At 59.3% G+C, this 24952-nt stretch overlaps 1 protein-coding gene across 2 annotated transcripts; it reads right to left on the reverse strand.

The window, feature by feature from the left end:
* Positions 1-210: 210 nt before the first annotated feature.
* HSD11B2 (hydroxysteroid 11-beta dehydrogenase 2) lies at positions 211-16856 on the reverse strand. Of its 2 annotated transcripts, none has more exons than XM_049806968.1 (5): positions 16586-16856; positions 2486-2698; positions 2012-2197; positions 1328-1465; positions 211-848 (listed from the first exon to the last, which is right to left on the reverse strand). In XM_049806968.1, the coding sequence occupies exons 1-5, from the start codon at positions 16854-16856 to the stop codon at positions 487-489; spliced, it is 1170 nt and encodes a 389-aa protein (XP_049662925.1). In that variant the 3' UTR covers positions 211-486. The 2 variants fall into 2 exon arrangements, with proteins under 2 accessions (XP_049662925.1, XP_049662926.1); XM_049806969.1 differs by lacking the exon at positions 16586-16856 and adding an exon at positions 14215-15694.
* Between the last annotated feature and the right edge of the window lie 8096 nt (positions 16857-24952).

A 24952-nucleotide genomic window follows, 5' to 3' on the forward strand; every position in this document is an offset into this window, starting at 1 on the left:
GCGCTGGCAGCCTGGCCTCAGCCCCTGTGCTCGCTGGGAGCATGTGGAGTGTGTAATGAATGGCAGGGAGGCAGGGGCTGGCACAGCAGCAGCCACAGGGTCCCAGGCCTGACCCAGCCAAGAGGTGACGGAGACAAATGCAGCTCCGACAGCAGTGAGGAAGATGTCAGGTAGCTGAGAAATGCCTGAGGAATATCCCAGCCCGTGGTGCAGCGCTGCCGAGTCAGGCAGGGGTGGCCCCCTTGGAGGATGCACAGTTAGAAAAAATACAAAAACAAGGTCTCTAGAAAATGTTGATTCTTGCACAATAGAAAATAGATCTGCCTGATTTTGGAAAGCAATTTGGTTTTTTAACATCTAGTGCTGATTGTTCCCCTGCAGTGCAGGAGGGCCATGCCAGTGGCTGTGCACGCGCTCGGGGGCTGGTGTGCCTGGAAATCCCGGGAGAAGGCTCGCTCCTGCCCCGCGACCGCATGCGGGCCAAGGTCAGGCCTTCTTCACGTCGTTGTGGTGCTCTTGCCGCAGCGCTCGGGGCAACTTGGGGTTGATGAAGAATCCTTTCAAGAACAAGTCTCGGACGAAATATGGCAGGTAGCGGTGTATGAAATACATGAGCCCAAGGCCCTGCCCTGGGTAGTAACGCACAGCTGGGTTGGCAGCCAGGAGCCCGTCCGTGATGCTGTTCACCACTGCGCTGAGGTCCTCCACTGCCACCTTCATGAACTGGATGAACTGGCGGTTGATCTCTTCCACGTAGTCCTCGCCATAGGCCTGCAGCAGCTCTCGGGGCAGGCTGGCCACCAGCCGCTGCTTCTGCAGGTTCCAGAAGGCAGGGTCGCACGTCGTCCCTGCAAGGACGTGGGCCCCCATGAGCTGTATGGTACCCCCTCCTCCAGCCCCCCTGGTATGGGTGCCAGCAGTCCCCAATCCGCTCCTAGCCTCCTGGGAAAGTCCTGCTGAAATCCTGGCAAAGATATGCCATGAGAGAAACACGGTGGTAGCACCGTGGTGGCTCTTGGTGTTGTGGGACTGGGCCAGCAGTCTTGAACCCTGCCTGCAAGGGGGACAGTGCTACCATAAACATGGCTGAGCTGGTTCAGCCAGCTCTGGTAGCAGAACTGCTGGCAGGGCCTGATCCTGACCCTACCTCACACCAACTGGAGCCCAAAGGCCACAGGAGGGCCACTGTCCCCAGGGAGGTGGCTGGGGATGCTCAGAAGTTGCGTCCTGCACCACCAGCTGCTCCTACTATTGCTCCATCTGCCTCCCCAAGTTACCTGCCCTTTGCCCGTGGGTGCAGGTAGCAAGTGGGCACCGACCCTCTTACCTGTTTTGTAGTAGCCAGGCAGGACGAGGCTGACTTTGATCCCCCAGGGCTGGAGCTCGCTGCGGAAGGTGTCCATGAGCAGGCTGAGGGCTGCCTTCGAGGCCCCATAGGCTGCCAGGCAGGGGAAGGGTAGGTCACCTTGCAGGAGCAAAAGGATGAGTGAGCAAGCTCTCAGGCAGCTGTCTATGTGGTTGGGGGCAGGCAGGGACCAGGAGGGCTTGCGTAGGGCCACGCTCCTGGCCCCTGCACAAGGGCTTAGGTTTTGTTTTGCTGAGAAAGCGAGTGGAATTTGCTTCAAATTAGTGTGTTTTAATGGGGGGGAAGTGAGGGGGATGGGGGGCGGGGAAGAGGAAGCTGGTTTTCCCTCCCCGGCCAGCCAAAGCTTGGGGTTGTCATCTCCAATGTAGGCGTGTGGCAGCTGGGCTGGGGTTGCCCACACTGCCTGCCACCAGGCTGCCTGTCTCCAGGATGCACAAAGAGCCCCATGGCTCCCCATTTCTGGGTGCCTGCTTTGGGGCTCAGCGATGCCACCGGGTTGCTGGTGCCAGCCTGATGCAGGCTGGCTGGGGAGGTGGAGGTGCCTGGGGCGGGTGGGAGCCATGCTGCACCATGGGGATGCCCGACCCGCACCCAGGCTGGGGGTGCCAGGGATCTGGCGGGCCATGCCAAAGGCAGGCTGCTCACCTGCGGGGCTGCTCACGGTGACAATGCGGCCGCCGGTGGAGCGGAGCAGGGGCAGCAGCCCCTTGGTGAGCTCCAGCGAACCGAAGAAGTTCACCTCCATGCAGGTGCGAAACTTGCCCAGCGGCGAGAGCTCGGCATCGGCAATGGTGTCATTGAAGCCGGCGTTGTTCACCAGTCCCCAAAGCCCTGCAGGGGTGGGATGCTCAAAGAGGCAACCCTAATGGGTGACACACACACCCCCCCCTCCCCCCCCCAGGATCCCAGCTACTCCCCAGCTCATGGGGGTCCTGCAGGGGAATTGTTGGGTGCCCTAGGACAAGCCCCATTAGCAGAGGCTGTCGACACAGGTGCCTACAGGGATGCAGCCCACAGTGGGGAGCACATAGAGGACTGGCACTGCCATGCTGGCTGCAGGCTGAGGTGCCGGGAAGCTGCATGGGGTCCCCAGGGAGGGGTGTTACCAAGGGCTCCTACCTGTGCTGTTGGTGTGGGCCTGGACGTGCTGCAGGACGCGCTGGATGTCTTCCGGCTTGGTCAGGTCCATCTGCAGCAGTGTCAGACTTGGTGAGCAGCTCCTGCGCAGCTCCTGGGCGCCGGGACCCTGCGGGTCCAGCACGCTGGCAAACACCCGAAAGCCCATGGCATCCAAGTGCCGTGCCGTCGCCTGCCCGAAGCCTGAGTCACAGCCTGCAAGAGCCAAGAGGAGCCCTGCAGTGGGTGGCCAGCTGTCCCCAGCCCCCAGGGACCCCTTAGCTCTGCCTCTGCATCCCCAGGGACCAACTTCAGGGACCAAACCTGCCCCTCCCCCCAGCATCAGTCCCCCTCCTCGGGACCACCCTGGCTCATCACCCTGCTCCCAGGGACATGACCTTGCTCTGGGGCATTCGCAGGTCGCGGAGCTGCTGTTTTCTATCATCACACACACAGGAGGAAGAAAACATTCCCTTATCTGCAACCCCATCACACCCTGAGCGTCTCTCTGATGCAATGTGCGGGTAAAACTGCGGGCATGCTGAAGCACCGGGACAGCCCAGAGCAATGCGGGGTGGAAGCCATCAACCCCCAAAATAAATAGCCTCCAAAAGCTCCATCGGGCACCATGCAGAGCTGGCACAAGGCTCCATGGGAGACGCTGCCTCTCCCCGACTGCTTTTTGCCTCCCAGAAATGGTGGCCAAGAGGCACAGCAACTCCTCGCCTGGCTGGGGTGCCGAGGGGATTAAAAAGGGGGAGGAAAAAAAGAGGGATCCTGGTCTGTTCCTGCCACCCCTCATCCTTCAAGGGAGCAGCTGACTGGGATGTCCCATGCTGGAGAGCACTGGGTGCTGCCATGCCTGGGTCCAGCCTCATCTCCTCCATTTCAGCTTGAGCAGGGGCACTGCAGGTGACACCATCGCCCATAAAGCCACTGTCGGGTGGCTGGGGGACAGCCTGGGCGGGAGCTGGGTGTCACAGGGCAGCTGCAGGACCAGTGGCCGGGGCACAGAGGCCGGGATGCAAACAAACAGCAAGGTACAGCCTGTTCCTGGGGTGATGGCAGTGCTGATAGCTTGGAGGAGCCTGCACCACGGCTGCTGCCCAGTCCCATTAACCATTAACAAGGGAGCGCTGCAGGGGCAGCCCCATGGGCCCTGCACCCTCCTGCCCAGCACCCTTCGGTGCTCCTTAGGACATGCCTGAGAAAGGGCCCTATCCGGCACCTGGAGCCACCCCAGGATTGGCACAACAGCAGCCCCGGGCACTGCCACCCACTCCATGGCCCCCCACGAGACAGCAGCCCCTCTCCTGCCAGCCCCAGGGTGGGCATGGGGACCGGCTGCCCCCCTTTAGGATCCCTGCTCCCACACCCCCAGGCTGGGGTCGGGGCACTGCTGGCTCCAGCTCCCGGGTTGCTAGCTAAGCCATCCTCGGCTTGGCATCCACAGGCTGGTCCCCAGCTCGGCTTTATTGCTGCAGCAGAACCTCATAATAAAGCCCCTGGCCAGAGGCCAGGGCAATAACACACCCCAGAGGTGCTCAGCTGGCAGGAAGGGGCTTCAGGGGGACCCCCCCACCCTGCTTTCCCATGCAACACCCAGCACCCATCATGGGTGCATGCCGGGCCAGCTCAGCATTGCCCCCAGCATCGCCCCTGGTGCCGCAGGGGATGCCGAAGCTGCTGCGGGCTGCCAGCTGCACATCCGCCTCTCCCCTCCCTGGGAACAGGTCGTGCTGCCAGCAGCCAGCCAGATAAGGTGCATTTCGCTTTTCCCAACAAGGCAGGAGAAAACTGCAATAAAGATAAGGTTCAAAAATAAAAGTGCTCGCAGCCACGGCCTCACCGTGCTGCAGCCAGCACCCTGCCTACCGCCGCCGCCGGGACACGGTTACCTGCACTGCTCCTGCCCCAGGTGGCAAGAAAAGCTTCCAGTCCAAACACCAAGCTCCCCATCACCTCCTGAGCCTCAAAACACTGGGAAACATCCCAAAAACCCGAGAGACAGGTTTGCCGGCTTGTTACAGGCAAGCCTGGCAAGGAGGAAGCAAACACAGCCGCGTGCCGTCCAAGCCAGGCAGGGTTTGTTTTGCCTTAGAGGAGTGGGGCAGTCGGAGGGTTTGTTTCGGAAGTTTTAATTTATTCACACACACACGCACACAAAAAAAGAAAAACACCCACCCCCTCCTGGGAGGCTGGCGGGAGGCCCGGGGCCAGGAGGGTGAGGATGCTCTGGTGTCATTTAAGGTCTCCAGCACTGCTCGGCTTCCCAGCCGCCGCACTCAGGCATGGCCAAGAGTGCAGGGAGGGACAATTAAATCCTCTGGGACTATAACACATGGCCCCAAAGCACAGCAGCTCGCTGAGGACCATGCTCGTTCCCTGTGGCTACCAGCACTCAAGTCACCGGCCTCGCCGGGGCTGGCATGAGAGCCGCTGCCGCTGGCTCAGCTCCGCCGGGAGCGCTGGAGCCAGCCAGTCTGCATGGCCCCGGCGAGGCTGGCGCTGGGCACGCCGCCCTCCAAGGATGCTGCATCACGAGGAGATGTCGGCGCCAGCTCCCCTGCTCCCAGCTTGCCAACCGGTTTTGCATCCGTGCCGGTGGGAGGGACCGTGGTCAGACCGAGCGCAGAAGCCCAGCATAGGGAGCGCAGCAGAGGAGAGCAGGCGGGTTGAAGCCCCCCATCGCATCCCCCCCCGTGGGCTCCGGGCCAGCAACCAGAGGCTTTTGCTGCAGCAGGAGCGAAGCCCGAACCCGGGTTGCAAAATCCAGCAGCACTCCGCAGGCTCGGCAAGCGGGGGCAAACGCCGGCTCCAGGGGCTAGCTGGCCTTCTGCTGGAGCACTGGATTGGCAGCAATTCCCCCAGGACTTTGCAGAAGCTCCAGCCACTGCAGCGACTCCCCCAGGAGCAGGGCACACCAGCCTCCGCTAGGATTTTGGCAAACGAGCCCCGGCTTTACCTATCTTGAGCAAGCAAAAAGGTTTGGCCTCCAGCATCACCCACTCAGGGAGGGCGAAGAGGACTGACCACGCAGCATCGTGTGCCCGCCACCCAGAGATGCCCCTCGCCAGTGAAAGCAGAGACACTGGAGGGCTGAGCTGTGCCAGCCCAGCAGCTCCCGGCCAGCCTGCCTGAGCCTCCGCTGGCCAGCTGTAGTGGGGATAGGCACCATTCACGCTTCCTCGCTGCTGGGAGCCAGGTTGGGCTCACGTGCCACTTGGCTGAAGCTGCCGTCCCAGTTTGGTGTGGGCCCATTGCTTTCGGGTGAGTCAGGCATGGCATGGCACTGGCTTTTTTGCTGTCTCATATTCGCGCTGCTCCTGCAGCCAGCACCAAGGCTGCCACGCATGGCCACATGCTCAAAATCAACGCCACGGTTTGCTGAGCAGAGCTGAGATGAGTGATAACATGGCTACCGCCCGGGAGCTGCCAAACCACAACCAACCCCCCTCACCCTTGCGCCCACTACCAGCACGGTATGTGATGGAGGGCTGGTGGCACAGGTCCGCAGCGCTCACCCCAACGCAATGCAGGAGCGGCTTCCCCACCGGAGCTGTGAGCCGTGAATCCTCATCCCTGAGCTGTGAAGCCGCAAGCCATGCATCCTCATCCCCGAGCTGCAAGCTCTGCATCCTCATCCTCAAGCCATGAGCCACGCATCCTCATCCCTGAGCCACACACAACAGGAAAGGATAAACACAGACCTGCAAAACCTCAGCAGCTAGAAGCACAGCTTGGCTGAGGAAACTCCATGCAGCTGCAAAGCTGCCAAAAGCCCTGTGAGTGCCTGGGCACAGCAGCAGCTCCCCAGGAGCTGCTCTCTCCAGGGCCACCCCAGCATGGAAGCTAGAGAGGGGTTACCCCAGGACTGAGCATCCCTCTGACGGACCGGCTCCCCTGGGGTTAGCCCTGGCAGCATGGGCAGCCAGCAGCCCCAGGGGCACCCGTGGCAAGGGCAGGCAGCAGGGCAGCTGCCGGGCATCCCTTGAGGATGCCCCATCTTTCACCAAGCCAGGAGGCAGCTGGGTGCTTGCTAGCTGGGTTGGGCACCTAGAGCAGCATCAACCCCTCCCCAGCTCTGCGGGCCATCACCTCGGTGGGCCACTTCCCCCCTACAGCCCTGCCACCGCTCCTTAAATCCCAGAACATCAATCCCACCTCCCACACAAAGCTTCTGGGCTGTGTCCCACCACCCTGTCCGAGATGCTTCGCCAAGACAGGACTGTCACCAGCCTCCCAGCCCTGGGATGGTGTGGGGCTCAAGGACACCTTCAGCCGGAGGGGAGCCGGGGCGCCAAGGCCGAGCAGATTAACACTCTGAGCTGCTTGCTTCCATAGGCTCAAACTCAAATCCTGCCTGGGAAGCCAAGCTAAACACGGCTGATGTTTTGCTTGGAGGTGTTGCCTTCTGGCCCCGGCAGGATTCATCGCTGCCACCTCAGACCCAGCTCCTCTGGGTGCGGGATGGGATCGAGTCCGGCCGCATGGCAGGGAGGCTCTGCCGGGCACCCGAATGGGAGCAGCAGGGACTGATCCTGGCTCAGGTGCTTGGGGACAGTCATCCTGGCTCCATCCTGGAAGCACTATGGGAACCCCGTGGAGGAGGAATCCCAGGGCAAGGTGGCATCAGAGGGGATGGGGCACCCCAAAAGGGACTCAGGGCAGGGGGTGGGGTGGTCCCTGTACAGAACAGGTCCAGGCAGGACAAAGCGCCCAGCAAAATCACATGTGGGCAAGGCCCTGCAGCCAACACCTCCCGGATGCCGCCCACATTTTGAACAAGGAGCGATAAAGGGGTGATGGAAGCCCCAGGCAAGAGGGAACAAATTCTTGGCAGGGCACTGGGGAGGGAGGGGACAGAAGGAGCACTTGTGCCCATGGCAGCTGAGCCTCCCCAGCCAGCCATCACCCACCGCCCGCCTGCACCCAAGGTCCTGCTGGGGGAGCAGGGCCGGGCAGGGACACTGGCAGCCCCCCCCCCAACCCCATTGCAGCTGGTGGCATTGCCGTCAACAGGAAACCGCACCCCAGCCGGCGGCTCGCACGACAGCATGCCGTGCTGGCAGCAGGGTATCCCCGCTCCCCACAGAGCCCCCCACAAGCAGCCTCCGTGCCTGGGTGCTGGCGGGTGGGGCCAGGGTGGTAGTAGCCCCAGTGATGCTGCTGCTGGTCCTCAGTGCCTGGTTTTGGGAAGCCATGAGCCTAACTAAAATTAAATTAAACCCAGGGAGATGCGTGCCTCCAGGGATGACCCAAATCCCATCCCCAAATCCCTGGTGGGGGGACAACGCGCAAGCCCCCCTCCCAAGCAAAGCCTCAGCCTCCTTCCCTGGGCAGGACCTGAGCCAAAGGGGGGCACACACCGCTTCCCGGGGACCCCCCCGCACAGCACAGCCGTGCTGGAGGGAGATTACTGGCCAGGATGCCGACAGCTCCTGCAGCCTGGGACAAAGTGCCACATCTGCAGCCCTCCAGCAAGTTCTATGGGTCCAGGTGGGGGGTCAGGCAGCCCCTGAGCCCCCCTGGGAGGCCCATGAACCACAGCAGAAGGCAGAGCTGGGGATGCCCATCACCACAGGGGGTACACAGGTGACCCAACCCCCTCTCCACACTGGGGACAAGGGCCAGATGGTGTGAATTACAAAGGATTAGCCGAGTGTTTCTGAAGCTTCACACGCCATCACCTCCACCCGGGAAGATATCTTTCACTTAAACAAAACAGAAGGGGGGGGGGGGGGGGGGGGGGGGAAATCTGATTTTCTGCCTAGACAACCCGAAGCAGCCAGATAGAGATGACAAGGAGCCCCGAGGCTGGCGCAGATGGGCCCACAGCTCCTGAATTAAAGCCCATTTCTCAGGAGCAGGTGCCAGCTCCAGTGCATCAGTATTGGGGACCCAACAGCACAAGAACAGCCATAAGATAAATAAGTGTCAGGAGCCACAGCCCTCTCCATCACTAAAAGCCACCCAGATGCCTTATCCCCTTCCCCCCCCCCCCCCCCCCCCCAAAAAAAAAAAAAAAGCTGTAGGCAGCAGATGCTGCTTGCAGCCAACAGGGCTAACGAAGCCAGGAGCTTGTTACATTGCAAATGGCCCTGGTGCAGCCAAGACAGAAATGAGCCCAGCCACCTTCCACTGCACAAGGCCAGTGCCTGGCGTGATGCTCGAGGAGGTCAGGATCCATCCACGAGCTTGCGGTCAGCCTTAGCCCAGGCTTTAAGCTCTCTCAGGAGGGCAACTTCACACCCAGACCCGCTAAGCTCAGTCTAAGGGCTGGCACCAGCAAAGTCAGCAGGTGCAAAAGCACCAGAGTCTTCTTCAGACACAGGAGCAGCAGGCACAGCACAGCACAGCCTGGGCGATAACCCAGCCCCGGCACAACAGTGATGCTGCTGCTGGTGACGGCAAACCCAGGGCTCACAAACAGGCAGGGCGGAGGAAGTACCTCTCTTCCCAGTAACGCTGTGGCACTTTGGGGTTTCACAGAAAAAGGGCACAGGAATTTCCTAGAAGCAGCCACTCGCCGCTTCCCGGGGCTGGAAGGCATCTTCCAGCAGCTGCTGCCTCCACCGAGGGCAGATCCTCTCCCCAAAAGAAGCGGCCAGACTCCCGCAGTCAAGGATTCGAGCCTTCTGCAGGCAGGGATGAGCAGGAGAAGCAGCAGCATGGACATTACCTGGGAAAGGGCACTGCCTGGGATGTCCTAGCTGGATATCCCCCCAAGAAGAGGAAGTTGTGAAGAGCTGTGGTGATAACCGGGTTAATAATCACCTTCAGAGGGAACACAGCGAACTGGGAACATGGAGCCATCGAGCCACGAAAGTCATCCATCAGCAAGAGCTGTCACTGGGAAGGACACCCATGGCCCAGGGACAGCTTGACCGGATCAGTGCCGATGCCAAGCCAGTGCCAGTAACACATCTGCCTGGGATCTTGGAGAGGGAGAGGCCAGGTGGGAGCCAAGCTGGGAAGCCAGAAAGCTCCACCAGCCACAGCCAGGGAAAAAAAAAATGAAAAAAAAATAAAGCTACAGCAGTTTCAGTGGAGTTATATCAGTTCAGGTGTATTTTGGTGATGAAATTCTACTTTGCTTGTAAGGTGCCATCTCATCACTCCCCTTGTCACAAGAATAAACTCCCACCACATGCCACAAGCCCAGGCAAGCAGAAAAATGGGTGCAAGCCCTGCCCATCCCCACATCACGATGGGCTCTGCATTTGCTCCCTTGCAGCTTCCAGATCCACGTGGAGCTCAGGTTTTGGGGTTTGTTTTGGGTTTTTTTGTTTGGTTTTGGGTTTTTTTAGAAACTGAGCAAAACACTTGAGTGACCACCAGCTGAGCTTCAGCAAAAGACAGCTTTTGCAATACATCGAGCTGTTTAGACCTCCAGGCTAAGAGCCGTACCCCTACGGCCACCTCAAGCCCCACCAGCCCCTTCTGTACCCGGTTTAAGTTGTCCTCTCCTCACCCTCCACCTGCAGCTCCCACCAGCTCTTCAGAGTTTGAGTATCACAAGACTATTTTGGTGCATTTTCCCAAAATACATGAAGGTGGCCCTCCAGGCTGATGTGCTTGGACACAGTTGTGCTGACCAAGGCTGAACGGCAATGCACAGGGCAGCACCCACGCATGCCCTTCAGCTTGGGACAGCACAGGCAGAGGCCAGCACACCAGCTGAAAGGGGGACAGAAGTCACCAAGGGATGGCTGCACACCCCAAGTTATAGAGCTTATCCCCACCTGGTAACTGGGACCCTGGAGAGGAGCAAGCGTCCGTCACACCGGTCATTGGACAGGGTCATGAGAAGCAGATACGCACAGCATGATGTTTATGCCAAACTGGAGCACGGCCACCAGAGCAGAGAAACAGGGTAGGGAGGGATCGCAAATCTGCTCACAGGTACGTCTGGTGGAAGCTGAGAGACCCAGCACAAGAAGATCACCACCACCAGAAGAAACAGAGAAAGGCTTGAAAGAAGAGGCCAGACATTCAAAGCATCCACAGAAGACATCACAGCAGGTACCTCCTCCAGGACCTTGGCCCACCAGCCCATCCATCCTCTCCATCCCCAGCCTGCCTGGGGAGCACCCACCATCTGGCTCCCCAGGGTCAACCACCCAGCAAAAGGATGCACCGCCCCAAAGCCTGTAAAGCTGAAAACTGCTTTTCAAGATTACAGCCTTAGAGCCAGCAAATCCCAGGACAGCACCATGTGCGACAGGGAAGCCAGCTTCCAACAGGGAAGTTGATAAAGCTCAGGGGCTGGCAGCTCTCCAGGGCAGAAGGAAGCAGAAGGGATACATTGCATGTGGAAGCACACACAGGCTGGGACAGAGGAACAGGGACTGGAGATGGTGGGTGTACCATAGCACCCTGAGAAGGAGGTAACAGGCATAATGCTGGGCAAAGTTTAAAGAAAAAAAAGTCCCAAACTATACCTATAGCAACACACTGACAGCATGAGGGCAACGGTCTTGGGTGTTTTCCACCTTGCAGGCTCTGCAGCGGTATCTCAGATCTGCGATTTTACAGGAGGAACATCAGGAGGTGAAAAGGCATGAAAGCCCTGCAGCCCTTCCTCCTGCATGGGTCAGCTGGGCAAGCAGAGGTCCCCCAGCAGGAGTTTTGGGCCAGCACTGAAAGAAGACCATGGGGAAAAGGCAAATGCTTGCCCAGGCTTGGTGGAGGCACCCTGAAGACACCCCCCCACCCCTGCTCAAGCCAAACCCTGGCTGGGCAAGCCCACTACCCCCGTGCTACCAGTAGTAAAAGCAGCATGGCTCTTCTGTAACCAGATCCTGGCTTGAGGGGAGCTAGACTCAACAGTGGGTAACACAATCCCAGACCTCATTAAAGATGTGCTGCTCATTGGGCTAGAGGGCAGCAACTGCCTACACTTCTTCCAAAGTATCCATTCCCATCTGACAATCTCATTTCTGCAGGGAAGTCTCTGCTTTGTTGCTCTCATGTCCTCACATAACCCTGAGCACTAATCAAGCCAGCTTGGGTTTCTCTACCAACTTTGTTCTCCCAGAGCGTGCAACTTCTATGTGCTTTTCCTCCTAATTAGCTGTGCTCATAATTTTTGGTTAACAGTGCTAAAAAAAACCCACCCCAACAGGTCTGTGTCATTAGTGGGCTTCAAAAATGCTTATTTAATAGATAACTGAGAAAAAGCTGAGCGTATATATCTACATGTCTGCAGTGAGCAGGGGTAGGTATCTGTTTCTGAAGAAACCTAGCAAGGGCAAGAAGAATCCTAAAACCATGGAGGGCTGCTGACAAAGTGGGGGGAGAGCTTCAGCCCTGCAAAGAGAGACAGAGAAAGCAGGTTTTCTGCTCTACTCCCAGAAACCAGCAGAAAAACTCATAACTAGAGCTAAATGTTGCCTTTTTTTTCTTTAAATATGCAAGGGATCACTCGTACACCAGGGTTGGAGTTTGGATGTTTGGTTTTCCTCCTATCCCCCCCATCTCAGCTTGGAGGAACAGTTGTCTCTGCTGTTAATTTTTAATAGATCCTGGAAAAACCAAAGCAGTTCCAGGGAACAAGCTGATTTTTCAGCCTGCATTTAACCTGGGTAAGACCCCAGGTATCTCTAAGCTGGCTTACCAGCTCCAGAAGCAGAGTGGAAGTTGCCTCTGGAGACCTATAGTGTCTCTGCATGAAGCTTTACTCATCACAGGGCTGCTGGCAGGCTCAGCACCAAATACAGGCTGTGAGCGTGCCATGCTGGTGCTCCACCTGGAGCAGAGGTGCTCATCCTGAAGCCAGCATGCATTACTTGACAGCCCCCATGTCTGGACCCCCAACATTTCTCAATCACCTAGTTTAGCTGGAAAACAGGTCTAAGACAACATCAAAGTCCAGGTGGGAGCAATGCTGCTCTTTTACAAAGGAAAGTGATTTACCTTCATGGCAGAACTGTGAGAATCCCATCTGGATTGAATCACTCTGTCCTGCCACAGTCACCAGATGCTTCAACATCTGTTGAGTCCATGGGAAACGTCAAAGCTCTGCTTGACTGCGATCAAGTTGCAAAACCTCTGTTAACCTTGAGCATGATCTGAAGCTCTAACCCATTTCAGATTGTTAATGGGGCACGCAATTGTAACAAGAGAGCCTCACCAGGAAAACCGAGTTTCCCCTGCAGCGAGGAAGGAGAAGAGAGGAGAGCATGGCAGGTTTGGGTCTGGAGCAGCCTGACCTGCCAATGGGTTTTGTTCACAAAGATGATTTGTTGGGGGACAGACTGGTCTGCAGGTGCTTCCTGACTTTGTAGGCTACACCAAGAAGGAGCAAGGATGCAAGAGACCCAAATCACCTCCCCCAGGCAGCACTCCTATGGCTTTAGGTTATTTCAGAGCTGTGTAATTCAGGTGCAACCTTTACACACAGAGCAACAATTCACCGTTTTCAACTTCTCATCTCAGCTGAAGTGCAAGAATCAATACCTTGCTACACAACTCGTGTCTTCCCTCTGCTGCGGCAAAACCCTGGAGGTATGCAAGGTCTATGGGCTGGTTTGCATTCAGTCCTTTCTGAGGATCAGGCAATTAGCTACGGTCTGAAAAACCACCCCAAGCAGTCACACACAGCAGAGCTACACAACAGCAAGGAGCTCACAGCTGCTCCAGCTGCACAGCAGAGCCCCAGGGTGCTCACAGCCATCCCTCTACCACCTCCAGACACTAAACCCAGTTGTGTTGGGTGGTTTCTGTGGACCCACCAAATTTCAGAGGCATCCAACTAAGACCACAAGGACCAAAGGATGATCTAGGCTCACATCTAAACTGACCCAGGTCAAAGCCAAGCCTTGCATGAAGTGCTGTCAGCCTGGATCTGGTGAGGCCAAGCAGTGACGGTTCATCACCTCCCTCCAAGGCTGCTCTCACAGACCATCCCCCTTGCACAGGCTACAGAGGCTGGACCACTTTTTATATTGATTCTCGATAGGAAAGAGATAGGGGATACAAGCAACAGCCTTCCTCTTTGCTCACACAGCTCAGAGGACTCCAAAGCACCCAAGGACACCCAATAGTGCTGTTTTCAGACTCTGGAAGGGGCACGCACACACAGAAGCCTACCGTTTGATGCTCAGAGCAACACTGCTCCTGGTGAGCCTCCAGCATACACTTGCACCACTAGCCAGCAGCGCCAGCCACCAGCATCAGCACCCCGGGGTGCCCTGACCACACACTGGTGGTGAGGAATACCAGGTATCAGCTGCCTTGCAGCTTTCTGGTGCTTGATCAGCAGCTGCTCATACCCAGCCTGCCCATATTGCAGGCACACTGGGATCCCTGCAGCCTCCCATGCTTGGCCAAAGCCTGGGCCAGACCTTGGGCTCATCTTGGAGGCAGGTTTTGGGCTCACAGGCAGGCTCAGGACAGCACATCAAGGGCGGCATGGAAACTGCTGCTGTCTCCCTCCCAACCCTGGGCCAGAGCAGCTGATCTCCACTCCCCTCCTCATCCTGTCCGAACTCTCAGGGCTGACCTCTCCCAGCCCAGCTGCACAGGAGGGCATTCTCCTCCTCACTGCAAACAGCTGTGACCTCCCCTAGGAAGGCAGGATTAACACTTTCCTCACCCCCTGCCCCGCAGCCAGGCTGCATACACAAGAGCCACACTCCTGGAGAAGCCAGACCATCAGGATGCAGAGCAAGAGCTCCAAAGTCACAGCCGCAGATAAACAGCACTGCAGGGACTAAGCGGTCACCTACTTTGGTAGCCCAGGGGATGCACCATGGAAGACTGCAGCATTTCTCACTCCCCTCCAGCAGCAGGCAGCTGCCCATCCCTGCTCCAGCCAAATCCCAGCCCCTGAAATGCAAACCTGCAAGAGATTGGAAACACCACAGCTTTGTAGCCCCTGCACAGGGTCAGCAGCTTTGCTCTGCAGCTCCGCATCTGCTCTGCTACTTTCCCACCGAGCTGCACAGCGAGTTTTCCTTCAACCCCTCCCGCAAACTACGTTTTGATCAGCCAGCCATGTCCAGACCAGCACATGGGGCTGGAGCATCACAGGCAGAGCTGGACTTGGGGTTGTTCCCAGGGGGTCTGGGAGAGTGGGCAGCTGAAAGAGCTGGGACCCCTCAACCGGGAGGTACAACAGCACTGCAGCCACATTCCCTTGCTCCGGTTAAGCATCACCTGTGCAACTCCCTGCCATAGGATTAAGCCAGCAGCAAGAAACGTATACAAGAGGAAACAACGCCCAAAGCTTTTTGGGCTGGGAGCTGCACTGCTCCATGGTGGGCATCAGGAAGGGACTTTGTTGCATTTCTCAGTTGACCTGCAAGGTCTAGCATGACAGCCAGCATGGCTCACACACCTTCACTGATGCCCAGTATCCCCAGGCACCCAACGCCACGTTTCTCCCTCTGCTGTGTTTTGCTTCCCATGGGGAAGAGAAGGAAGGTCAGGCTGTCTTTCTCCAAGAGCTTGCTCCTGCACTGATCCTCCCTGGCTGCTCCGACAGGAGACACCAGCAGTGACTCAATACCCAGCTGCCAGGAGGTGTTCAGAATTAATCCGCAAAAGAATCAGGCCAATTACTATGCAAATACTCAAGCGAGTGATGCCATCCCAGGCAGAGCAGTCCTCACATCTGCCCCTCGGCAGGCACCTGCCGTAGCAGCAGTAAGGAAACGCCGATCCCGCACCACAGGCTGCGCCTTGAACCTGCAAAACCACAAAGTATTTACAGCCGAGAGCAAACACACCAGAGCTGCAGAGGTGTCACCTCAATGCACCAGGGTAAGAACACCTTGTTCCAGCCACTGACTCACTAATTATACAGGCAATGCCACAGAGCCAGGGCTGGCTTGACCTGGCGTGCCACAGGGCACCTGCGAGCGCATGGCTGTCAGACGTGTCCTCCCCAGGCAGCCCTGCCCTGCCGCGGCTTTGACCTTCACTCGGTTGAATCATTCATTCATCCGCTGCCTCGCTCCTCCAAGCTTCTTCCTTCCGAGAGGCCTCCCTCCGCTTCCCACCGGCACCGCAGAGCCCTTTGAGCCGGACAGGAGACCCGGCTCTCACCTCTCCTTCTCCAAGGCCCCCCATCGCAAGACCCAATTTTCTAGGAAATGCGCAAATCCCCTTCTCCAGCTTGCGGGTCTCCAAGCCCAGCCCAGCCATTCCCACCAGGATGTGGGCTCCTGTCCTCGGCAGCACCGCCGAGGTTGTGCCCATGGGTTTCCCTCCCCTCCGCATCCACGCGGAGCCAGCAGCACCCTCCCAGCGCACCTGCGGCAACAGCCACACCGGCTCCAGCACCTCCTCCTCACCCTGGGTCTGCTGCTGTCATCTGACAGCAAAGCACCTGTTGACCCCAGCCACCTTCATCCTCCTCCTGTCCCACTGCCAGGAGGCAGGAGAGAGGAAAGCACTTGTATACCAAGATACCCCAAAGAGATTCGGCCACCAAAAGCCAGAGCTGTGCGAAGCCTGGGCTGGGAGCACAGCACGCTCCCTGCGGAGCCACCTTCCCCACGGAGGAGCTCTGTGCCAGGCAGCCCCAAGGGGAGGCAGGCAGCAGCTGAGCAGGCGATTCCCCTGCAAAGAGGGGGGAACAGCCTGGTTTGCCCCCAGGACAGAGCTTTGGACGAAGCAGCGGTGCTCAGCCGGCGGTAGCCGGCCCCGTCGTAGCCTCTAGAGATGCCACGAGAAGCTTTCTAAGAACAAGCATGGGTCCGGAGGGGAGGAGAAGACAACCCTTGGGCCAGCCGAGGTGCTCCCAAACCGGCGCTCCGGCCCTGCGCCAGCCCCACCACATGTCCCATCCAGTCTTCCGGCTTTCAGAGGAAGCAGCTCCCGGCATCGCGCCGCGACGGGCGCTCGATGCGCAAGGAGCTGCTTTTGCGGGGGCCGACGCGACTCCCTCACGGCTCCTCGCTTCGGGGCGAGGGCGACAGCGGGTACGGCCCGGCCGGTTCGGCTTGGACACGGAGGAGGGACGAGCAGGCCACCTCTCTGGCCGCGGGACGGCAGCCAGACGGGCCCCCTCTCGCAGGACCTGAGCGGCACCCGCTCCCCGCTGCCCCCACGCCGGGGCCGTCGGGGCTTCGAGGCCGCTATCCCCGCACTCACCTGTGACGAGAACGGCTCTGCCCGCCACCGGCAGCAACCTGCGGGGCGATGCCCGCCACAGCAGCAGGCAGGCGGCGGCGGCGGCCAGGGCGAGCCCCAGGGGCAGCGGCAGGCAGGCGCGGCACAGGCTCTGCAGCCCGGCCAGCAGCGCCAAGGGCAGCACCAGCCCCCGGCCCGGCCCCAGGGCCCGCCGGGCCGCCCGTAACGCCAGGCTACCGGCCAGCGCCGCCCACAGCGCGCCGTACGCCCACCGCTCCAGCCCCGGCTCCATCCCGGGCCCCGGCCCCGGCCCCGCCGCTGCCGCCGCGCCCGGCCCCGCCGCGCCCGTTTATAACCGCCCAGGCGGTGGGAAAGGGGCGGGGCCGCTCCCGGTCCCGCCAATGGGAGACGACCGGGCCCGCGGCGGGGGTACCGGGCACCGCCGGTACCGGCCCGGAGCCCTGCCGGTGCGCCCCGCGGGGGGGGGGGGGGGGCGGCGGCGCGGAGCCCGGCGGGACCCCGTGAGCCTTGGCTCGGCTCGGCTCGGCTCGGGACGTCGTGCCGCCTGGCTGGGCGCCGTTCAGCGCGGCTCGGGAGGGCGCGGGAGATAATGCCACCCAGGTAGGCACGGCGCGGCTCGGCTCGGCTCGGCTCGGCTCCGTGCAGCACGGCTCGGGACAGCATGCCGCCTACGGCCCGGCTCGGCCCAGCTCGGGACGGTTCAGGGCATGATGCCACCTAGGCAGGCACAGCTCAGCTTGGCACAGCTCGCTTCAGCTCGGCTTGGTTCAGCATGGGTCAGGACATCATGCCACCTAGGAAGGCATGGCTCAGCTTGGCTCGGCTCGGCTCAACCCGGCTCGGGACATCACGCCACCTAGGAAGGCATGGCTAAACTCGGCACGGCATGCCTTGGCTCAGCTCGACCCTGCGCAGCACGGCTTGGGACACCATGCCACCTAGTTGGGCACAGCTCGGCTCGGCACAGCTCGGCTCGGCACGGCTCACCTCGGCACAGCTCGGTTCAGCTCGGCTCGGTTCAGCACAGCTCAGAACATCATGCCACCTAGGTAAGCATGGCTCAACTTGGCTCAGCTCGGCTTGACACAGCACAGCTCAACACATCTCGGCTTGGCACAGCTCAGCTTGACACAGCACGGCTTGGCTTGGCTCAGCTCAGCATGGCTCAGGACATCATGACACCTAAGTAGGCGCAGCTCAGCTCAACTCGGCTCAGTTCAGCAAGGCTCAACACGGCACAGCTTGGCTCGGCTCAGTTCAGCATGGCTTGACTTGGTTCAGCGTAGCTTGAGATGTCATGCCACCTATGGCACAGCTCAACTCGGCTCGGGTCAGCACAGCTCGGGACATTGTGCCACCCAGGTAGGCACAGCTCAGCTCAGCTTGGTTCAACTCAGCTCAGCTCAGTTCAGCTCAGCTTGACACGATATGTCTTGGCACAGCTCAGCTTGGCTTCGTTCGGCCTGGCCCAGCTTGGCTCAGTGCCTATGCCGGGCAGAGCTTCCCGGCGGGAAGCAGCAGTGCATTCAGCCCCGCTCGGCAGGAGGGCAGGTCCCCTGCCTGCTGCCAGAGCCAGAACCAGTGCCACCAGCGCCCGCATCCCATGGAACAAGGGGAGCACAGGGCAGAGCCTCCCCCCAGGGCCACCCCTCCATTGGGGTCTCCCCTCACAGGGTGGTGCCCCCAGGACCTGCTCATCTGCTGGGGGAGCACCACACGGGCGCTGGGCCACATGCCATCCGGGTCCCGAAGCCTTGGCCAGCCACGCTTGGGTTTCTCCTGGTGCCTGGAGCAGGCAGGTAAGGTGTGAATCCCTTCCTAGCTGCTCCCTACGATGCGGGGCTAACAACCCCTGGGTGATCCCAAACCATTTCTCAGCACCCCACTCTTTGTTCGCCACCGGGAGCAGGCAGCACCCTGCCACCCGGCTCCCCAGCGTTATTGTGGGACTGCAGCACGCGAACCGTGCTGGGATGTCAGCTCCTGGCTTGCCCCGGCGGGTGCCGCGAGGCTCGAGGGAAGCCCTGCCGTGCCGTGCCGGGCGCCAGGTCCATGCCACCTCCAGTGAGCGCTGGCAGGAGCTCCCTGCACTGCCCCTGCCGGGGGGGTAAAGTCCTCTCCTTTCCAGGTTTATTACACAGGGTAATTGCTGCCGCTGGGCTCACTTTATTAAGCACTTGCTTTAATATTTCACCAAGCCTCCGTACTTGGTGATCCTTCGTGCGTCCCTGCCGTGGGCCTGACCCTTGGTGCCCTCTGCGTGGAGGGCGAGAGGCTTTCGCCTGCCAGCATTGACACCGGTCTCCGATCCTGGAGAAGCTGGACTCTGCCAGCCGGGCTGCTGTCAGTGCCGGCCACCCCTGCCAAACCCCACGAACCCTGGCATGGTGGTGGAAATGGGAGCAGATGCCTGTGTTATCCTTCTTGGAAACAACCCCTGTGGTACCAGCGGAAAAAACACATTTCATCAGCGGGACGGCAGCGCTGCAGAAGTGCAGTGTCGAACAGGCTGGGGTGGTTTTGCTGGGGTGTGGTGGTGGGACCTGGCTGGGTTTGCAGCCCTGCTTTTCCAGGCAGGGGAATGCCAGGAATGCCGATGAGGTAGAGGAGGAGGAGGGATGTTCCCAACAGCATGGCCGCAGGCTCTCCTGCAGGAATCCAGTTGCTTGCAGCACTGGTCTACTGAACTTGGTGAAAACGATGGAGGTGGCCACAAGGCAGAGCCGTGGGGGACTGGTGCTCTGAAGAGGAGCCTGTTAAACATCTCCACTCATCGCTTCACCAGGGCTTGAAAAATCCCGTTGGAGAAAGGTTGTTTTCCAAAGATGTGGTCTCCTGAGAGAGCATCCCCCACTGCACCGGCCGAGCCAGAGCTGCTAGGGCATGCAAGGAAGTGGGATCAGGGATACGGTGCTTTACAGAGACAACCAGAACGTAGATTCCATACCAACGATGGTGTTTCACAAAGGGTAGATGCAACATGGATTCACGCGTCTCCTTGAGAGCTGGGTTGGGTGTCTATTCATCCATCTCTTCCAGAGCTCCTCACACATGGTCTCAGGATGCCCTTCTTGTGGGACACCTCAAGATGGGTTGTAGATAGCTATGGTGTGCTCTGTCAGCTGCAGTCAGGGCTTTCCATGGATGTTGTCACCAAGAGGTCCGGTGGCATGGGGTTGGACCTCCAGCGCCCTTTGCCAGCCCTGGCCGTTCCCCAGCTCTCCTCCAAATGGTCGGCGTGCAGTTAGGCTGTCCTTGGTGGCTATTCCCTTGAAGGCAGAGCCTGGCCTTCTTCATCTTCCCATTGCTCAACACCCAAGGGTGCCTCCCAGACGTGCTGTGCTGTTAGGAAATGCTGGTGCTAGCCCCATTACCTTTTGACCTACTTGAGCTCTTCCATAACTGTTCTGCTAATTACAGTTCACATTTTTCAGGGGAAGCGGGGCTGCTTCAACTGCAGGCATCTCCCACACCCTTCCTGGGGCTGCTCATGCAGGTCCCCGGGGACACACACCGTATTTTCCTAGTGCTCCCCTTGCCCTAGGCTGTTCCTCCAGCTTGGTTGGAGCCTCCCATGACTAACAGGTTTTGAGATAATTGTTCCACTCCCTAATCTCATCTGCAAAAGATTCATGACATTGTTTTTGAAGTGCCATGAGCCATTTGCAGGGGCTCTAAGCCCATGAGGGATGTGATTCATCCACCCTGCTCCCACAGGTACTTAATCTTCTCCAAAACAGCAAGTCCTTCTTCCACAGCTATTATCTCCTTAGGGAACACCACCCAGGTGAGCGCCTAACAGGACACTTTTGTCTGTTCAGCGCTGATGAAGACTTGTGCCAGCACTTGCTGCCTTGCACAGGCCATGGGGTATAGTCCTTCCCGGGGAGCAGTTGTCTCAGGAGAGGGGACTGGGGCTGGGGCCCCTTTGGATGTCACTTGTGGGCTGGGTACCTACCATGGACCATCAAGCCCACAGGAAAGGGGGTACTGGAAGTGTCCCTTGCTAACTAAAGTAGATGGGACTCCTCTCCCACACCATGTCCTCAAAGAGCCCTTAGGATTGATGCGGGTCCATCCTTCTTTGCTGTGAAGATGTGGGACACTGGAGCCCATTGGCAGCTGGGGCCAGAAACAGTTCAGGAGTGACAAAGGCCATTGCGCTGCCTGGAATTAACTCTCTTTTTGACCCAAAGTGTCTTGCAGAGGACAGTGATTAATTACTCCCAGCATCAAATATTTGTGTCCTACCACTGAACTTGCGCTGTTCTGTGGGTTCTGGTTGCACTTTGCTGCTGGAGTGGGAGCTCTCTGTTATCGTGGCTTTCTTCTCTGGGGAGGGCAGATCCTTGGATTGCTGTGATTCAGCTAAGCCAGGCTCAGCTCCAGGAAGCCTTACCTGCACCCAACACTTTAATGTCCCCATGATCCTTCTCCAAGCCCAGGGCATGGAAACCAGGTCTAGCAAAGCCCAGCCTGGAGGCACTTCCCATGGCATGGCCAACCTGAGCCACAGCTGCCCAAGGAGCCACCTTAACTCTTCATGCTGGCATCTTCTCCTCCTTCTTCCCCCAGGACTTTCCATCCCTTGTTTCCAACTTACTTCGGGCCATGACTGAGGACTTTTTGGGGGGCTTTCCTTATGTTTTGCTGCTGTAAAACACAGGCAACCCCTTGTGCCCATCATCCCATGCATCTGATGCCACGTTGCTGGGGTCAGCCTGAGTCCCAGGCTTTGATCCTCCATCTGCAGGGGGTTCCATGCACCTTGGCTGGGTGGTGGGCACAGCCCAAAGCTCTCCCTAGCTCCTGGCAGGACCTCTCTGTTCCTGGGGTACTGCAGCTGGAGCAGCTCCTTCAGGGAGTACCAGGGCTGCTCCCTGGAACAGCATAGCTGGCAGCATGGAGCATCCAGCCAAGCACTGACCCTGGATCTGACTCTTTGCAAATCCCCTCATCTTTGGAACATTCCTGCCTCTGACTTGTTTTTTTCAGGTTGCACGTGATCCCCAGGTATTTACAAAACAGGGATTTGCTTCCAGCTGCATTTATGTCTTTGGGAGATGTTTCACCTCTGGGAAACCACTCCCCAGCCTGACCTCGAGCTTTTCCGCCCCAGTGAGGACCCCATGTCACCATGCCTGCTCACCCATGCAGCCTTGGCAGCCCCTTTGCCAGCCAGACTTTCTGCACTGCGGTTCTCCAAACAAGAGCTGCTTTTGGGCTGCAGGGACCTTGCTCCTTCGGTGAGGCTGGGAAGCGTCGGTGACACTCTGAAGTGCTCCCAGCTCCGCTAATGCCTAGTACTCTGCATCCCCCATCTCCTTGGGCACGCACGGTACCCTTCCCAGGCTTGCTTTGCTAGCCCAGCATCACCCTCCCATGTCCCATCTCTCCCATCCTCATCACGAGGCATCTGCCTCAATATTAGGGAGATGGGGACAGGGCGAACGTGGCTCCACCTTGGCCATGAGGCAGATCCCAGGGGAATCCGGCTGGGCCACACTCCAGGTGACATCCTGCCACCTCTGCCCTCAGGGGAGAGGGCAGTAGGTCATGGCAACCATGTGTCCTGGTTCCCATCCCACACCTCCATCCCACCCGGGAAGGCAGCTGCAGAGCAGAGTGTGTCACCAGCCCCAGGTTGCTCAAGCGAGTTGGGGCCAGGAGGTAGAGAAATCTTCCTCCAGCTGAGACATTTGGAATGAGCAGGAGGAATTTGGAGGAGGCAGATGATCATGATGCTCCTGGAAAGTGGCCAGGACGCAGTGGCACTTGCAAGAAGTGCTCTGGATGGCTCCGAGCTGTGAGCAAAAGTGAGGTTATGCTGTCCCTGATGGGCATTGTGCTTCTCGCACAAAGTGGTAGGGCTTCATGGCAACCACAAACCTAGGACCATGGGTGGTCCGCCCGCGCCGTGGGGCTGTGCCCATGTGGCACAATGCTGGAGCCAACCTCGGAGCATGGTGGCAAAGAGGACCCCGCATTGGGACAGTCCCACGGAAAGGGCTGGCAGGATGGGATGGAGGAGGCAGGGGACATCTTCCAGCATAGGTTCTGTAAAGGGTGGGAGTGAGTCTCCATTGCCAAACTGCTACAAAAGAGGGTAGATGTGACAGCAAGTGGAGGTGGGCTCGTCCCCACTGTCCCCTGCTCAGCCTCCCCCCCCTGCCCCCGCCTGGAAGGGGGTCAGGGTGTGATGGGGGCCAGGGACGAGTGCTGGAGAGACAGCCGAGCGCAGGGGGACGGGAGCTCGTCCCTGCCAGCAAGACAAACGGCTGGGACCAAGGACGTGGCTGTCATCTCACCGGGGACATGGAAGGGGCAGGACGTCTCGCCGGGGTGGGGGAGCAGGGTGCAGCCCCCCTGGGTGTCAGGGAGGGGAGAAGAGCAAACTGAAGGCCAGCGGGCAAGCATCCGAGGAGCGGCGGGACATGAGGCATTGTTTTGGGTGGCCTTGCCATGTGCGTGGCCGCCGTGCCCCCTCGTGGCAGCAGGACACAGCTGGTGGCCCCAGGCTGGCGGCCCCAGGCTGGCATGGGCAGGAGCCACGCCTGGCAGGGATGGAGGCAGGGATGAAGGTGCTGGGTGCCACGAGGTGCCCCGGCAGGGTCACCTCATCCCACCCGGAGCATCCTCCTGAGGGGGGTGCCGCACCTCTACCCCATCTCTGCTGATGCTGCCTTGAGGCCGCACTTGCCTGGGGTCCCCACCAAGCCTCATGTGGCAGCCCATGACCTTGCCTCTGCTCACAAAGGAGCCTCCGGCATCCTGCCACCCCCCTCTCCTTCCCGAGGTGGGGGCTGTGCCTGCTTGGTGTATTTTTGGCATAAACCACTTGCGCCGCGGCCAAGCCAAGCACTTCAGGCGCCGCTCAAGGGCAGGCAGCGTGTGCCCGGGGCCGGGCCGGGAATCCTGGAAATATCACCAAGGCTGCAAAAAAAAAAAAACCAGCTGGAAAAAAATGAAGAGGGGTTGGCAGAGGCTTTGCTGAGGACACGGCCGCCCTGAGTGCTGCCAGACCGCTTGGGGTGGGGGGCATTCCCCAGCATCCTGCCTCAGTTTCCTCCAGCAAGCCCTAGGGAGCAACAGTCCTGGGGTTTTCACATGTATAATGTCAGTTTGGGTACCTGGGGCAGGTGCACAGGGTTGGGAAGATGCTTTCCTACCTCCTTCTCCTTCCTGCTGTGCATCTGAGTGGCTCAATGTCACCTGTTGCGACCTCCTCATCCTCTGGGGACCCAAGTCAAGCACCCAGAGGGGAAGAGAGCCAGACCACACCTTGGGGCACCTGCAGCTCTTAGCATGGTATCTTGCTGTCCCCAGAGCCACCCGAGAACATCTCAGGCACGTCACAAGCTGGGGGGGGGAAGGGGGGGGGGGGGACTGGCGCTGCCCGGCTCCTCTGAGGACACCAGGGTGTCCAAACTCACGGGAGAGGGACAACCCTGGGCAGAGGTTAACCGGGAGGAAGAAGCTGCCCTGCCCGGTGGAGTTTTTCTTCATTCCTTGAAAGCCGCAGCGACCTGCTGTGCGTGTTTCAGGGCTAGAGGCAGCACTGAGGTGGAGCTGCCATGATGAATGATGCGACACCATTCCCAAATGCCTCTACCACGGGTGATGGTGCCCAAAGCAGTGCAGCTGGCAGAGGGGGATGCTCAGAAATGGTACCCACCCACCATCTAGCACTCAAGGGGAGCATCACAGTCAGCACCCAGTGTGGGTTTTAATCTGTGCCTGGGATGGCACAAGCCAGGAGGTGGCATGTTCCTGTCTGGACATCTCCCAGGCCCCACGGCTACCCTTGCTGCATTTACATCATGAGGGAGCCTGTCTCTGCCAAGCACAGGGAGATGTTTCTGAGGCTTGCAGCTTGGACAGGGCCAGGTATACAGGGGGCAACCTGGCTGCTGTGCCTTGGACCCACTCTGGGAAGGGAACGACCCTGCCTTCAGGTCCAGGTCTGGCTGAAAGCCCCCCAGGAGAGGTTTGAGATGGGGCATGTACTCTTGATTTGACTGCATCATGGGCTTGCGCTCAAGCCACCGCTCCTGCCCTTGAGCATGCAGCCTTGAGACTGGCAGCAGTCCTCACTCATTCTGGCAGCGTCCCCCCGGCTGTCTTGGTACAGAGGGGATCACGCTGTCCCTGGGAGGGATGACAGTGCCTGCAAACCCCAGGGCTGGCTGCTGCAGACTGAGCGCTTGCCCCAGGCAGCGGGGCTGGGATGCCAGCAGCACCCACAACCTGCTCAGGACCAGGGCGACGGCTTCCCCAAGGATCCTGGGGGGAGCATCACCCCTTCACTCCTACCCCCACCCTCAGCACTGCCTGCTCCAGCCCATGGCATCAAGACCCTCCAGCATC

The sequence above is a fragment of the Accipiter gentilis genome, chromosome 7, assembly GCF_929443795.1.
Source record: "Accipiter gentilis chromosome 7, bAccGen1.1, whole genome shotgun sequence".
Classification (NCBI taxonomy): Eukaryota; Metazoa; Chordata; class Aves; order Accipitriformes; family Accipitridae; genus Astur; species Astur gentilis.